The sequence below is a fragment of the Oxyura jamaicensis genome, chromosome Z (assembly GCF_011077185.1).
Source record: "Oxyura jamaicensis isolate SHBP4307 breed ruddy duck chromosome Z, BPBGC_Ojam_1.0, whole genome shotgun sequence".
In the NCBI taxonomy this organism is placed as follows: domain Eukaryota; kingdom Metazoa; phylum Chordata; class Aves; order Anseriformes; family Anatidae; genus Oxyura; species Oxyura jamaicensis.
In genome coordinates this window covers 60,727,195-60,743,573 of record NC_048926.1, presented here as the reverse complement: position 1 = coordinate 60,743,573, position 16,379 = coordinate 60,727,195, and the positions used below count along the sequence as shown (strand labels likewise).

The 16,379-nt window shown below is 35.5% G+C and overlaps 1 protein-coding gene across 1 annotated transcript in view; it reads right to left on the bottom strand.

Moving 5' to 3' along the window:
• Positions 1-882: 882 nt before the first annotated feature.
• Positions 883-16,379, bottom strand: part of WDR36 (WD repeat domain 36) — a 33,828-nt gene continuing 18,331 nt past the window's right edge. Inside the window, exons 14-23 of the mRNA XM_035310184.1 lie at positions 15,296-15,461; positions 14,915-15,023; positions 14,107-14,186; positions 9,432-9,539; positions 8,214-8,311; positions 6,852-6,994; positions 6,110-6,226; positions 5,802-5,883; positions 3,392-3,579; positions 883-1,665 (exon numbers count right to left, since the gene is read on the bottom strand). Coding sequence (XP_035166075.1) covers positions 1,516-1,665; positions 3,392-3,579; positions 5,802-5,883; positions 6,110-6,226; positions 6,852-6,994; positions 8,214-8,311; positions 9,432-9,539; positions 14,107-14,186; positions 14,915-15,023; positions 15,296-15,461 — 1,241 coding nt within the window. The 3' untranslated portion in view covers positions 883-1,515. The remainder of the gene's footprint in view (positions 1,666-3,391; positions 3,580-5,801; positions 5,884-6,109; positions 6,227-6,851; positions 6,995-8,213; positions 8,312-9,431; positions 9,540-14,106; positions 14,187-14,914; positions 15,024-15,295; positions 15,462-16,379) is intronic.

Below are 16,379 nucleotides of genomic sequence, written 5' to 3'. Positions count from 1 at the left end.
ATAGCTTGGTTCACATCAGTAACTTCAAAAAATTATTCTTTAAGATCTCCTAAATCAAATAGTTACAGCAGCACACCTATAAAGTCACAGGTTTATCATTATTTACTATCCTGAAATTTGAGGGATTTGGTTATGCCTCAGATCCATTCAAGAAAATTGGGAGTAACATCTTCTTGAGAAGCACATCTACAGCAACCAATCATCCTATGTTAAAAAATAAACAAACTAATAAAGATTTTTTTTAAAAAAATAGCAGTATGCTTCATAAAAAAGCTCAGGTGTCCATCACTCCCACTGACTCTGTATTTTCAATCCTAACTGGCTAAAACGCCAATCTATAAAATACCATATTAAATGTTGAAAAGAGAAATAACGTGAGTTAAAGAAGCATCAGAACAACGCAGAACAACTCCACACTGCATTTACATGTTTGCAGATAATTTGTTCCAGGATGCATGACTTGAAAAGATCCAAAATGGGATGGCATTAAAAAAAAAAAATCACATACATAGAAGAACGAATCTACATAATCATTTCAATCAGATGGGTTCATGCCAAATGCAATGAATCCATCTTTCACGTACTCTCATAAAAATTGCATGTTATACTATGTCTCTAAGCTGGAGCATGTGAAATAACAGCAAAGGTCTTTATCAGTAGGCAGTATTCTTGAATAGCAAAGTTCAAGATCTCTCTCTCTCTCATAAGTTCCCAAACTCTTCCCAAACGCTATCATTTCAAACCTAAATACAAATTCATAAAATCTGACTCATAAAATATTTCTCAAAATTCTACACTTTTATTTCTGTAATTTTCAATCTTCTTCAGAAAATAATCCTAATTTTCATGAAAAATTGAGCCTACAAAATTATATTAAGAAACTTGTTATAAAAAAAAGTTTATTTTTTTTCAAACTTCCATTATTTGCAGTGCAGCTAGAAATCCCTGGTGTCAGAAATAAGTGTCTGAAGCAAAATAGTGAACATAGTTTGCCAACATAAGAACTTTTACAAACTTTATACAAAAAGCACTTTGATTTTCTGATTTTAGAGTGATACAAATTTTTATATTCCTTTGCTAATTTAAGCCAACGTTAAGAATTTGTTAGTAATTCAGTTGCTTTTTATTTTTGCATCAACAATACTGATTTATTAAGCACAATAGAAGTTTTGGTCTCCTGTACAGAAAATACACTCCCACTTTTTGTATTTATTTCTTCTTTCTGATTTACATTTTTTGTCATGAAAACATTACTAGTTACCTTATCTACGGTCTTCCAACTGTTTATTCATTGATAACAGAAACTAATGCAACATGTACATTTAAGCTGCATGTACTACTTTTTGCCTGAACTGAACAAAATATTCAGTTATGCATGTTCTAAAATACTTTGCCATAAACAGATGAATAAAATACATCAGAATTCCCAGTATAATTCTTGTAATCTGGTATTTTTGGCAATAAGTTGTACTATTTTTCTGAGGCGATTTTTATATTGTCAAACTCTTAAATAATTTACAGTAAAGCACTTTTCATGTATGTTAAGACACATAAACTCTGATTGAACAGAGTTCGCAAATGAATCCAGGTTTCTTCAAGTTGAGTTGACAATCTGGATACTTCTTCCAGTAGGCTTGGCTCTGATGAGACAATCTTAAGATGTAACTGAAAATAATAATAGAAAAAGAGCAATTAGTGAAACATATACAGATGATCTACATTCGGAGTATCAGCTTCTTCATTTAATTCCAACACTGTGCTTTCAGGAAAAGTCCTGAGTAAATGAAGGATACTTCTCATTTTAATTCCCTTCATTTAATCCTGACTCCATTTTGCTTGTCTTTCAGAAGCTATTTGCAACCCACATATGTATTAGGTGGCTACGGCAGCAAAATATCTTAAATATTTTTACTGCTTTACTAGTTGTACTGCTGCTGCTGAATCTATCTTAATTATACACTTCCACAGAGAGTAACTTTCTACTCTTTCCAAAATGTGCATCACAAATTAATTTTCAGGCTAGAAAGATGAAACAGATGCCCTGAGATAAACCAGAATTACTATTTTAACTATCGATGTTGCATAATTCAAGAAGAATGCTGTTGAAGTATTCTACTGATACGGGGCGATGGTATCTTTCTTTATATAATAAATAGTAATCTTGGTAAAGCAAAAAGAGAATCAGTATTTTAGTCCTGTAGAAAGCCAGTATATTATTTACCATATTATTAATGGATGGAATAGTTATTTTACCAACTACAGCATAAGTCTAGAAGTCTCACTAAGCTCAGAGCTGTTTTCTGTCCAATCCACAGCAAAAGATATTGTCGCACACGTATCTCGGGGTGAATTTATATAACTCTGCTTATAGAATATTATTCTATAACTCTGCTAACAGAATATTATTCTGCTATATGAACTATAGCAGAATAATATTCTGCTATAGTTCACATTGGGAGTACATTTGTAAGGCCCATAGCTGTCCTTAACACATGAGCTGAATTTCTTTAATACAAAACTGAACAAGAAGATGATTCTACCACCTGTTCAACTACTAATTATATCCAGTCAATGGAACAAGACTAATAGTAAATAGACTAGTAACAAATAGGAATAAAATTCATCATCATTACCTCATCCCAAGGTGTTTTACTCTACAGACCTACTCCTATTGATCTGCACTACTTGTTCTTGTGGAGAAAGCCCCATGCATTCCAAACCCAACGGAAAAAAAGACCAAGAATAAACTCCTATTTGTCTGGCATAAAATCAATCCCTGCACTAATTCTGCTAAGATATTCTCAGTTAAATAACATCATATGTCTGAATGTTCACAACAACTCTCCTATTAAACTGGAAGTAACTGCTTTCCCACAATTTCATACAGCAGAGTATCAGAAAGGTTTAAATGTTCTACAGAACCACTTTTAGAGTAACTGCTGTTGCATTTTATCACAATAACTTTCTAATTTCCACACATCTACAATTTATTAGTTCTATGAAGTTTAACAGTTAACAGAAGAATAGCAGCCCATTCACATGAAAAGCCATCGTGCATCGAATTACTTAAAATATAACAAATCTTAACTTACCAGTTAACAACCATTAACAAGTTAGTTATGTTCCAAGTAATAAAAAGAATCCTAAGTAACAAATACTAGAATAAAATTCGTCTGTAACAGTCCTCTTCATTATACCTACTTACTTGACTGTGACCTGATGAACTGTCAAAATATCCAATGCACTCTCCAAGTCATTTGAAACTATCCCAAACAGAAAACATTTAAGGTAATTCTTTCAAGCAGGCATTTTGCACAGCTTTTACATTGTTTTATGGGACAGTGACCACTTTATACACGACTAAAATCAAATTTTAAAATAACATGTTTACCTTTAAAAATAGCGCAAGGTATGCTTGAGCAAGTTCAAAGTTGTACTTCTTCTTCAGCATCATCCCAATCATTCTCAAAAAGCTTAGCATCACCTCCACAGAGCCACCACCTTCGGGGGCCAAACTCCTTAGTTCTACCTCAATATTAGATGGTCCCAGGTCTTTCAGCATGTTAAATGGAGCTGTATCTGTGTTAAAGCATCAAGCAATACATTATCAGTAATATGTGTATAAAAGATTCTTTAAAATTTGTCATGCATACTTCAACATTCTTGCAATATATATAAGTAATAGCTCAAATTTCTACTGTTTCTTTACTTTTTGGTTTCCACAAAATGCTACCCTGCGTTTAACTTACCTTCTCATCATAGGCCTCAGAGAAATACATCTCTAATGATGAAAATGCCTTTTTTTTTTTTTGTAAATCACCTTGAGAAACACAAGTAACATCTTTGGATGTTACACTTTTCTTTCATTTCTGAGTCTTAAGATGAACACAATATCTGATTAACAAGATTAGAGTCATTTTGTATTTTTGTCAAAAAGAAAGTATAAACATGCATTTTGAGCTGTTACTAAAAACATATCCTAGAAGAGACAAATACAATGTTTACTAGGGATCTTTAGTGTTTACTGATACTGACATAGAGGTCAAACAATCTGGTGCATCTGAGGGAATTATTACTCGTCAAGTAAATTCCTCCTGCTTTTCTGGAGAAGAGGGGGAAACCTTCCTGGTGGAAATGCATGAAATTTACAAATACGTCTTTCCTCCTCTTCATAAATGCTTCTCCTCATGATTCTACAATACTGCTGTATCTTTGAGAATTGACTGTTTTAGAAATGCAGCAATAGAAATACAGGTTTGCAAACATAGCTGGTGGTAGAAAAATTTTAAATGTTGTCTTATGATTAATATTTCAGTTTCTGAAGTTGTTAAGAAGCAGCTTCTTATACTCCCATATCATTGTAACTAATGGTATCAGGCATTGGCTAGTGTTTCTTTGGTGGTTTAAATTTGATTCCTCCCATGAATATTTGATTTCTATGAAAATCATTCACTAAAGTGCAGCTGTGACATTAACAGTACTAAAAAGATGCATTAACTATTTTTTGTGCTGTGACAGGTTAAAAAAATAAGCAAGGAACATACTATGAAATTGGTATACATACAACATGGAAAAAGTGCCCATCTCAATCCATGTTTTACAGCCTTGCTCTGAGGCACAAAACCCGTCTCCATGCCAGTGATAGGCCAGGATGACTTCTAGTAGGCTACTACTTATTTGCATGGCCTACTTGCCTTTGCAAGAGGCACCTGCAAACTAGCAAGTGCAGAGCCATGCTACACACCAGCACAGACACTGCAGCACACAAGCCTTACAGCACATTGCCTGAGGGCAGCCAAGGGGGCCACTATGTGCTTTCTCCATGTTGCAGCCAGCTAGTAGGTGCTTGATTAGGTTTTTGTATTTTCACCTTGTGTTTCACTCTTCCCTGGGCAGCTCTGTAACAGCTTAATAGAATACTGGCAATTGACATACCAAAAACACAGCATAAAAAACACACCTTGCTTGTGACAGATGGCCATAATAAAGTATGCATACAACACATTTCAAGTGCATCTGAGTAAGCCATTCATCTCAAAGAGTTTAAGAAGGGGTAGGAAAAATTCCCAGCAGAACCGCCTCATAAAAAAGCTTTACGTAGCTGTCCCTTTAAGTTTCCAGGCCAGCTATATTGCCAACTGTTTCCAAAAATCCGTTTTTTAATAATTTTGTAGTAGCACAGTTTAAGAGAAAAAAAATAGCAGGTACAGCCAACCCCATTGGCACCTTAAGTGACTGAATTTCAAGATGAACTGAATGTCAAAAGAAATCTAACAGATTATTTAAGTCAGCTACTTCTTCCTAAAGCTTTTAATTATAAAGCAACTACAATTACTAAAAGTAAGTTTGGTGAATGTCTAGTGAAGTAGCCTTTGAAAATAGAACTCATTAGGCAAATGATATTTTTCATGTTTCAGTGAACCAACAAATTATTCCTTACCAGATCATTCCCTTCCTTTCTTACATTACAAATAATACAGAGCTTTTTTTTTTTTCTCCTCTGGATGAGAGCATCACAATCTCCAGAAATATCTTAATAACCTTACCTGCTTTCTATACACAATTTTTAGCCAGAACTTGGATCCATGCTACAAGCAAGCTAGAGTAACAATGTTTCTATGACAAAGATTGCCTATGTATTACTCAGCTTCGTACATCGCACACCTTCTTTTTGTCTTTGGTACAGTAGTATGTGTATTTTACCCCTCACACGTTACAATTTTGGTATTAGAAATCGAACTTCTCAAAATATTTCTAGCTTCTAGTAATAGTGGAATATCCAGTGAAATTTCTCAACTTACATTTGTTGGTGCTCAGGGATTCTTCAAGATGAATGTAGAAATCCGATTTCTGTGCCAGCACTCCAATGCTTACCACTTTTGACTAGACCATGAAAGAGTAAGTGAGCATGCATAAATATGCAAACAGATTTTTACATCTTAAATAGATTGTTTTCTTGACAGGATAAAAGGCTCCAAGAAAGAAAGCATTAATGTAACGCATTAAGAACAGTACTATAAATCCTTTAGCAAGATTAATTAGGACTAAAAAGCTTATTTAAGATTTTGTTGTAAAAATATACTAGATAAACACTATATAGAGTCTTTACCTGTGCATCATTTTCTTGCTCTGGAGCAGCATATCGGGGTATAAGACCAGGAACTGTTGGGATGAAGAAAGGGGCTGATGTGGGAACTTTTGGTGGCTCTCTTGGTTTGTTTTTTTTCTGTTAATTAGATATTTGAATAAAGTCATAATTATAGCAAGAACAAGTGAGAATTTTCTTTGTAAAGAGATTAATTTTTAGAATGCCACAAATACTACTAGGATTAACTTAAAAGTAAACATATAGAAAAACATGTTTTGCTACTGAATACAAAGTTGTTATTTAGGACAACATCAAATCCCAGAAACTGTGAAAAGTAGTCTTTTACAGTCTTCTACTTCAAAATGCTGAACTGTATCAGAAAAGTAGGATCAAGTCTTGCGAATAGATAAATGCAGCTCATAGGTCAAAGTCAGGTATCAGGCATCTGGCTGTATGCTAGTATTTTTTTTCAAATTCTCTCTTTTTTGTTAATAGGAATGTCTGTCAGTTGTTTGAAGGCAAAACTTAGAACAGATTTAGGAGAATGCATAAACTGCATTGACGTATCTGGTGCAGACAGCTATTTTGTATATTGTGGAAATAATAATGGCAAGAGTTAATAAACAGTTCTTCCTTTAATACCCAAGAGAATGGTTAGGACAACTGTTTTGCACTACATAAGAAACAGGTTTTTTTTAAACCTGCTTCTTAAAAAACACCACCTAAATTCTACAATAAACAATGGTGTGCCTATTATTATTACCTTGATAATATCAAGATTGAGAAGGTTTTTCCATCTTGATTCAGGTAATGAGGAAAGGGTCACCAGCTGTTCTCCCAATTGCTCAGGTGAGTCATATTCTATCATCTCATCACATGTTTCTTCACCTTCTGCCACATCCACATCTTTCAAAAACAGATATCTTTTATGAACATGCATACTTAACTTTAAAAAAATGAAAATAAAACTACAATTGTTTCTTCTGCTTTTTGTTTTAAACATGTATACAGGAGCTAGATATATGGGTGCTAATGTAACAAATTGCTGACAAACCACAGAAAGAAACTTTGTCAACCCAGTGAAATACTAAATTGAAAACAATTATGGCTAAAATGTATAACTGGATAGACTTTAAATACTGACAAGATAAATCTGCAAAGAAAACGCCTTCACTGTCTGCTTTCCTTTTGCACAGTACTACATGGCTGAAAACATCAACACGATAGAAAAGCCTAAAGGCATAAAGAAAAATGAAGCATTAAAAGCTCTGAGCATCCAAACAAAAAATTTACGCTGGCTCAAGACAGAATGTGAGTTCAAGCATTCAGCCAGAATCCGTTCAACAGATGAAAACATTAAAAAATTTGTAGCAATATCCCATTTTCCTAATTCAAGTATCTGAAATAAATGCATGCTTAATGAAGCACTTAACACAGAGTGGGGTTCCTTGCTCTTTTGTACAGTCAATAGCTAGGGGTGTCTCTCCTCCTCATGGAGATCGAAATGTATGTACTCAGCCTTAGGAGAACTGCAAAATTTAGCAGACAGGATCTCCATCTAGAGGCCCTTCAAAAGCACAACTATTTCTACTAAACGTGCCAAAAATCCAGGATAGGCTTTTTTTTTTTTTTTTACACTAGAAAACCAACACAGGAATGTGGCATGTGAGCTGAATCCAGTCCTGTTGCCAACGTGATAACATACAGCACAAAGTACCACAGCATAAATGCAGACAAAAACATTGGAGGAAAGGAGAACAAACAACAACCTCCTTCCTGCTGCCAAGCAGTAGTATTTATTTCAAAATGCTCACATTTGAAGGTACTTAACAGCAGTCTGGGCTTAAAGAAAGCAAGCAAATAGCACAAGCTTTCTTATTATCCACAAAATCTACTTAAATAAGTGGAGATAATCACAATGTAATTATGTATGTCTGAATATAGAAACATTAATAGATTTTAGTAAGTAATATTAGCACACACAGAGTACGCCAAAGAATGCCAAAAATGATAGAAACAATAGGAAAAGTTCAGAAACAGAATGTTAAGACACACTAAGTTTTCACCGAGGAAACAGAAGTGTCTTCTATTTGAAATTCATCAAACTGAACATATTCAAGATTACCTTGCAGAGGACAAGTGCCAGGGAGCGTTACCATAGAAGGTTCATAGTCTGCTGGAAGGGGCCGTAAAGAAACAAGTGAATACAGAGAACGGTTTGACCTGGAAAATAAGACAGCCACTTTTAAAGTGAGTTTCATGTGAATGGGAACAAACATTTTAGACAGAATTCTACTGCAGTCTAATACTGCACTCTGACTATTCACCAGACTCTATTCAAGATGAGGAAAATTTATTTATTAGCTAAACACAAAATGATATATGAGATGATACACATCGTCAAAATGTCTGAAATTATGGCAATATGAAATGAAATTACTTCAGTTACTGACAATTTCTGTATTATTAATTTGAAATGGCAAAATTACCTAAAAAACTTGCTTGTACTTAGTATGTGCAATATATTATGCAAATATAAATGAACATCCTGGCTTCACATAATTTCAGAGTAGTACATTTAGCAAATGTTCTTGGGATTTGGAACCTGCACACAAGCAATTCTGACAATTACTTTCTGTCAATACAAACTATGAGTAAGTAAGAAAACATTTGCCATTATTAACAATAAAGCACTTTTACTTAAACACAGAAAGGTCTAACAAGTGAACACCTCTCAGGTAAAACTGCAGCCAAAGAAGAAAGATCTATCTGCCAAAGAAAGAAGAAGAAAAAAAAACAACCACAACAAATATATTAAATGGTCTGTTACGTTAGTCCTAGCTCTAACCAGCCATTTGCTCTAAATCTCTATAAAAATTAACAAAAATGCATTTTTACACCTGTGCTGGTCTATCAGTAATAAACAAATAATAATAATTTCCAAATTCTACCAATATGTCCAAGAAAATGTTGTATACTAGGAGAAGAAAACTAGTCCTACAGATGGTGACACTGCACAACACTGATATTTTAAAAGGGCAGAAAAAAAAAGTAGAGAAGAGCCAAGGAGAAACTTTAGGAATGGCATGCCAGGAATTCTTTAGAGTAAGAAACAGGAAAAAAAAAAAAAAGACTACTTAATTATCAGACTATCTTAACAATGAGAGATTTAAAGATCTATAGATCACAACTGTGGAAAATACCTCACTCTTTTAGAAACAAACATGGTCAAAACTCTTGAGATGATACTTTGCAGAACAATCATATATCTGCTGTGAAGATGATTATAAGAATTCCTCCCCCCTTGAAGTTCTATGCAGAAATAGTTATGTTACATACTCACCACAAATAAATTCCAAGATCATCCACATGTGCTGAAGCTAGAAAATCTCCTGTAGGAGACATAGTCAGACTCACTGCTGCAGAGTCTAGCAGAAAGCAATCTATGAGGCTAAAGAGAGAAGAGAACAAAGAAGAACCTGAACAAAATAAACTTTTTTTCCTATACATATCTGAATTACTGCACAAACAGGACGGAATGCAAGCAGGACACTGGAAACACGTATGCCAACCAGCATGTTAGATAGAAGCATTCAAATACAACATTAGCATTCAAATACAACTTGGCAAATGAGTGGCACTGGGCAACAAACCATGTACCTCTATAAAACTTTCTGACACCAGCTACAGCTGGAATACTTACGCTACCTCCTTAGACACCCATATTTTGTGGAAAATATGCTGAACCATCTGTACACATTTAATTCCTTAGGTCTAATGATAGTGTTTTCAGCGGCAATAAATTTGGTACTTCCAGTCAGCTCCATTCTGGTCTGAACTAATATTTTAGTTCTCTGCCATTAGCTGTCAATTCTCTCTCTTCAGATACTTCGTAAGCATACCTGGTTAAAACTAAGGTCTAATGTCCCTAAAGTAAAGAATGAACTGTACCCTGCAAATTTGATTATTTCTAATATTTTCTCTTGACATTACAAGAATTTTAACATGTTATCTTGTTCCTTTATCATTCCTTTTACTATTACAGAAAACTCAAAAAGACAACAAAAAAAGTTACAACATTAAGGGATGCATGAGAGTTGTAATAAGGCACTTGTAAGTTCTAGCCATTGACAGAACCTGGATGATGTACCCTAGTAGATGATGTACCCTAGTAGACTTCCGTTCAAACTCATTTTCATAGCATAGCTTGCCACTTTGAGGTAAAAATTTCAGTTACTTTAAATTGTAAGAAGTAATTGATTATGACAAGTAGCTCATTGACAGAAACAAGAAAAACTGAATGGAAAGCATGAATGGAGAGATTGCTATTTACAGACAAAAAAACAAAAGTAAAGTGAGAAACAGTGACCACAGCTAGTTCCACAAATCTGTTCTGTTCACAGAAATATATTAATGTAACAGGGCAGTTTAAAATGTAAAATCTCGAGAGCATATATTTTCTTAGGTACTCAGCACTTTTACAAAGGCTTGACCAATCAAGTTTAGAAATCCACTTTTATACCTTCAGTGGAACTTTTAATTTCATTTGCATGCTGCTAGACACAAGTAAAAAGTTAATCAGGTAAGAGCCACATCATTCACTACTTCCAACAAAATATACAAACATTAAACCTGTAAGTGCTAGAACAGGTATCAGTGAGTGTACAATAGCTGCTAAATGCTGCTTTTAGTCGTTAAGTCCATCCTTTTACCACAGTCTTTATCAGTAGCTGAGAATTATTGTTCAATAAAGTAGTCAAAAGAAACAAATGAGAAACAGAAGTAACAATAAATTTAATCAAGTCTTCTTTACCTATGGAATTTAAGCCACGATTAAAATTATAATTAGGAAAAAAAATCTGTCCACCTTGGAAGGGCAATGTGAGACATGCCTGTGATTTTCACACAAAATGTGTCTATGCAAGGTGCGCTGCAGAAAGAAAACTCTGAGTAACACCGATGTTCCTGCTTGTAAGCACCTCTACATAAATTGGTAATTTTCCCCCAATTCTCAAAAAGCCCTACATAAACAAGTATGAACAGTTAAGCTGCATTCTCAAGTAAAAACAGATGCTCAGTAAGGAAATGGTATGACTTATATATAAGTCAGTAGGTATTTTTGTAACTTAAGTCTTAGTCATGTTAATCATGTTTTTGTATTAGTCATGCTAATCATTTTCTGTCTTTTCAATATCAAAGCTCAGTCTTTAGAATGCACAGTTTATAATTCCATTCTTCTGCTGAGCAGCAAACATGCTACAGTACAAGTAAATCAAGCACCTGACTTTCTATTAAGAGCTCTTCCTTTTCAACATATTCCTCAGCCTACAGTTATAGGAAAACCTTTTATTAAAATAAAAATTTAAGAAAATTTACAAATTTTCTCAAATAAAAATTTAATCTAATCATGTTCAAAAACAGCGTGTGTCATGTACCTGTCTGGATTTCAGCTTGATCAGAACTACTTGCATTTCTAAAGCAAATCTTATCATATGTTAAAATGAACATAAGTGAGAAAGAGCTTCTATTCAGACAACAAAATGGATTAATACTTCAGCATATCAGAAAGCCTTCCCTCTTTCAATTTAGATTATGGAGCTACAAATTCACACATTCATACTACAGACAACTCCAGATTTCATTGTATCTTAAAGACATCGCTAATCTGTATTCCCAAAAAAAGGCACAGAACCCAGTCCACATGGGTGACTTCAATTACTTGGACATTCGTTTGGAAAATAACGTAGCAGTGAACAAGTTGTCTGTCTGGTTCCTGGAACATACTGAAGACTACTTCCTGCCACTAATGCTGGACCTGACTAGGAACAGTACACCACTCTATTTACCGCTCACAAACCAAGACGACTTATTATTCATGGTTATTCAAGAACAGTGTCCTGGAGGCAGAAGAACCATCCACCCCGACAATGGGAAAGGAAGAAGGCAGAACAAGAGACCATCCTGGTTTAATGACCAGCTTTTGGGTATGCTTAAAATGAAAAAAGAAGCATACCAGCTATGGAAATGTAGCCAAATACTCATCAAGAGCAAAAGCCTTGCTAGGATATGCAGAGATGTAGTCAGAAAGGTTAAGGCTCCACAAGAAAGGAAACTGGCGGAAGACTTCAAGCAGAACAAGAAAGGGTTCTTCATATATATTAACAGTAATCAGAAACACAAGACAGACACAGGTCCATTACTAAATATTGCAGCAGAACTATTTACAAATAATGCTGCCAAAGCAGAGATTCTCAATACCTTCTTCACCTGTCTTTACTGGCATAGCTGGACCCAGATCTCAGGAGGAAAGAGCTATGACTACTCATGTGTTGATCCACAAGCAGTGCAGGAAGGGCTGGTTTCTGGCCTCTAGAAAGAGCTAAACTCACATCAATCTATGAGCCCAAATGGAATGCACTTCAGGGTTTTAAGAAAAGTGCCTGACATTGTTGCAATACCTGTCTATGATCTTTGAAAAGTGGAAATCAGAGGATGTCCTTGATGACTGGAAGAAGGCAAATGCCAAACAGCCACACGAAGGGCCCAAAAGAGGGCCCAGGAAAGTATGGGCCCTCTTACCTGTCTTACTGCAGTCCCTGGGAAAGTAAAAGAATGAGTCCTCCTACAAACTGTAGCAAGCCAATTGAAGCAGGTGACTGGGAAAAAGACAACACAGATTTAGATTTACCAAAGGCAAATCATGCCTAACTAACCTGGCCACCTTCTCCAACAGAATAACAAGAGCTGTGGATATTAATTACCCGGACTTCAGCAAAGCACTCAACAACGTTTACCACACCCTTCTTGCCAGACTGGCAAGATACAGACTGGCTGGGTGGTCTGTGAGACAGGTGGGAAATTGGCCAACAGGCTACCATCAGGATGTGGTGATCAATGGTTGTAGCTTGAGCTGGCAGCCTGCCACAAGCCAGGTCCCCTGGTGATTGATTCTGGTCTCCATGCTGTTTAGAAGATAAATGATCTAGACAACAGGATTTAAAGTACCTCCACCAAGTATGCTGATGATAGTAAACTAGGTGGACCTCTCAAAACGAAGAGCCACCTTACAGAGAGACCTGGACAGATTGCAATAGTAGGCAAGCAAGAACTGTCTGAAGTTTAATGAATTTAAGTGTAAGGTCTTGCATGTGGAATGACATAACCAAAGATGCCAAAACAGGTTAGGATCTATGTGGCTGAAAAGCAGGATTGCTGAAAGGGATCTGGGAGTCCTGGCAGACTTCAAGCTGAGCACGAGTCAGCAGTATGCTGCTACCGCAACAAAGGCGAATTGGATCAGATCAGGCTGCATCTGCAGTGGCATCATTAGCAGAGAGAGAGATATGATAATACCACTCTACCCAGTCCTTCTCAGGCTGCCGCTGGAGTACTGTGCCCAGTTCTGGTTTCAACAATTCAAAAAAGACACAGACTGGAGAAGGTCCAAGGCTACGGAGATGACCAAAGGACTGGAGCACTTGACCTTTGAGTAAAGGGAAAGAACAAGGTCTTTCTACCCTGGAGAAAGGAAGGCTCTCGGGGACCTCACCCCAGTACTTAGGCTAGAAAGAAGATGAAGTCTCTCCCTTTGTACAGAGACACATGAAGAAGACAAGGGGCAAAAGGTACAAGTGGCACTGGGAGATGTTTTGTCTTGATGAAAGACAAATTTTTAACAGTGAGAATAGTCACTGTAACGACCTCCCCAGGGAGTCACCATTGCTTTAGATTTCTAAGATGCAACTGGTCAGGGTGCTAAATTATCCCACGTAGGCTAGCCTTTCCATGGCAGGTAGGATCTTACAAGGTCATTTCCAACCTGAGCTGTTCTACAATTCTATGACTGCTAGCATCACACACAATTAACGTACTGGATACTGTGCTCTTTCCCCACATATAACTTTGAGTATCATATAGTACAGTTTGGTGATATAATCAAACAAGAATGACTTTTTACCATTTAAGAGATAAAAAGCAAACTATAAAAAGTTTTGCTATAGCTTTTTCAACTGACTCACCATCCGGAGGGAAGGTCCCAAGTCTTAATGGTACAGTCCATTGACGAAGTTATTAGCCAGCGACCATCAGGACTGAAAGTCTAAAATAAAATACTAAATTTAAGGCCACAATTGACAAGTCAGGAAGTTCTCTTTTACACAGCTGAAGATTAGATTGGTCCCTTAGATCATGATGAAATAGTCTGGCCAGAGTAACAAAACTGACAACACCTTATTAAAGAGAGAAAAGGACAAAAATAGAAGCTATTTCAGAACAAGTCTAAATATACTGACAAAGGTTACATATGGCTTTAAGTGAACGCATTTTGGTCCTCATTTTTATGTTAACAACAGAAAACAATTAGCATAAAACTGAAGAAATCAAATACTTTCTAGCACTAAAAACTAAATTAGAAGCTAAAAATAAAGTATTTCCATGAACACTGCAAAGCACAACTACACAAGATGTAAATGAGGAAATATCAGTGTGTTGTATAATCTCAGATCTGTTCATACTATGTATTTACCTGGTTTATTTTTTGTACATGTGCAGTTCAGGACTGTAGCAAAATGTTATGCTCAACTTGACTTTCATTATTTCTAATGCTTTATTTTGTTAAACCCCAAATTAGCTTCTTGGAAGACTATAAAACCCCAAACTACATTTGAACATGATATATTTTAACTTGGAAACGAATGCGGCCAAACTATTTCACTGTTCATCACCGAATATAATAATCAGTGACTGAATATATGTAAAGAATTCAATCATCTTTAAAATGCATTTAGCACACGCATACGTCACCTATTACAGTGAGTTAACAATTACCATGTCATTAATCCGTCCATGGTGTCCTGAGAACTTCCTGACAATCTTCCTGGTTTCTATATCGAAAACACTGATGCTGAAGTCATCAAAGGCAATTCCCAGAATACCACTGCCAAGAATAAGTAGCACATATGACCATGAATACTCAGAGATTAAAAAAAGGAAAACATCAATAACCTTGCTCCAAAAATATCGTTATCCTGAAATAATCGCAGGGAAACTGATTTACACACTCCTTCAGACTAGTACTACATCTTGGACAACTAGCAGTCTGTTGCACTTCAAGCACCAAAATCTTAAACTTCATTAGAAAATTTGTCATCCTATACCTTTATATGCACAGCAAAACAATATGCCTATGAAATAGCTTTAGTTTCTTACCTGTCTCTGTGAAGAAGAATTCCACTTGGAGAAGATGAAAGGTCAGTGGAGTGAACTAGATCTTTAGTTTTAAATTTCCAAAATTTAATTAACCCTTCACTACCAGCTGTGATTGTAAGCTGGTTTAATCCATCCACTGCTAACCCCCGTATGGACCCCTCATGTGCTGCAAATTAAGGGGAAAAAGAAAGTTTTATTTCAGACTTGAAACACAGTTTAGAAATCAGCATACTGCTGAATACTGTTCCATTTTTCTTTGCTTAACTACATTAAATGACAAACAACTGTGACAAACAATTCCAAAGTGACCTGGCAAGACTAGTTGAATGTTAAAGTCTTTATTTTATCAGTACAGAAACCGAATACACAAAACCAACTTGTATTCACTCAAGTAAGCATCTAGGAATACTTAAGAATTCAAATAACAACACAAAAGTTGTGCATAGTTGAAGCTGTAGATTAGGTTTTCAGTTTGGGAGGCCTTTTTGAAAATTAAATTTAAGGGACTTTTAAAGTATCATTTAAGGATTTTTTCCAAGGAACTTGACCACTTCACATAGAATTTACAGCTTCAGATCTTGCACAGTCATGTTTTTTTTTTTTCTTTCTTTCCCTTTTTTTTTTTTTTTTTTTTTTCCAGACAACTTTAAACTGCGTTGTAAAGATAAGGCACAGCTCCTCTGTTTTTGGATAAATTTTATTTCTTATTCTATGCCTATGGTTTACTGGCCAGTAACAAAACTTATAGAATTGGTTCCACTACCAAGGAATAATAATATTATAAGAAACCACTTCAGATTTCCCAAGCTAGATGGCTTTTAGAATCAAATCAACGTTTAACAATTCATCAGAACTCTTTGTTTCTACAACCAAAAACTTGAGACTATAAGGACCCTACTATAAATTGCAGATTTACAAAGCAGCAGCAAATATACACGACATGAAATATGTGCACAACCACTGGAAGGAAATGATCACCATTATTCACATGAAGTCCTAAGTTTGCAGCTGGGTAATTAGATAAAAGTATTTGAGAAGAACTAGAATTCCTTAGGATTTCCATTTCCTGAGTATATAAAGTATT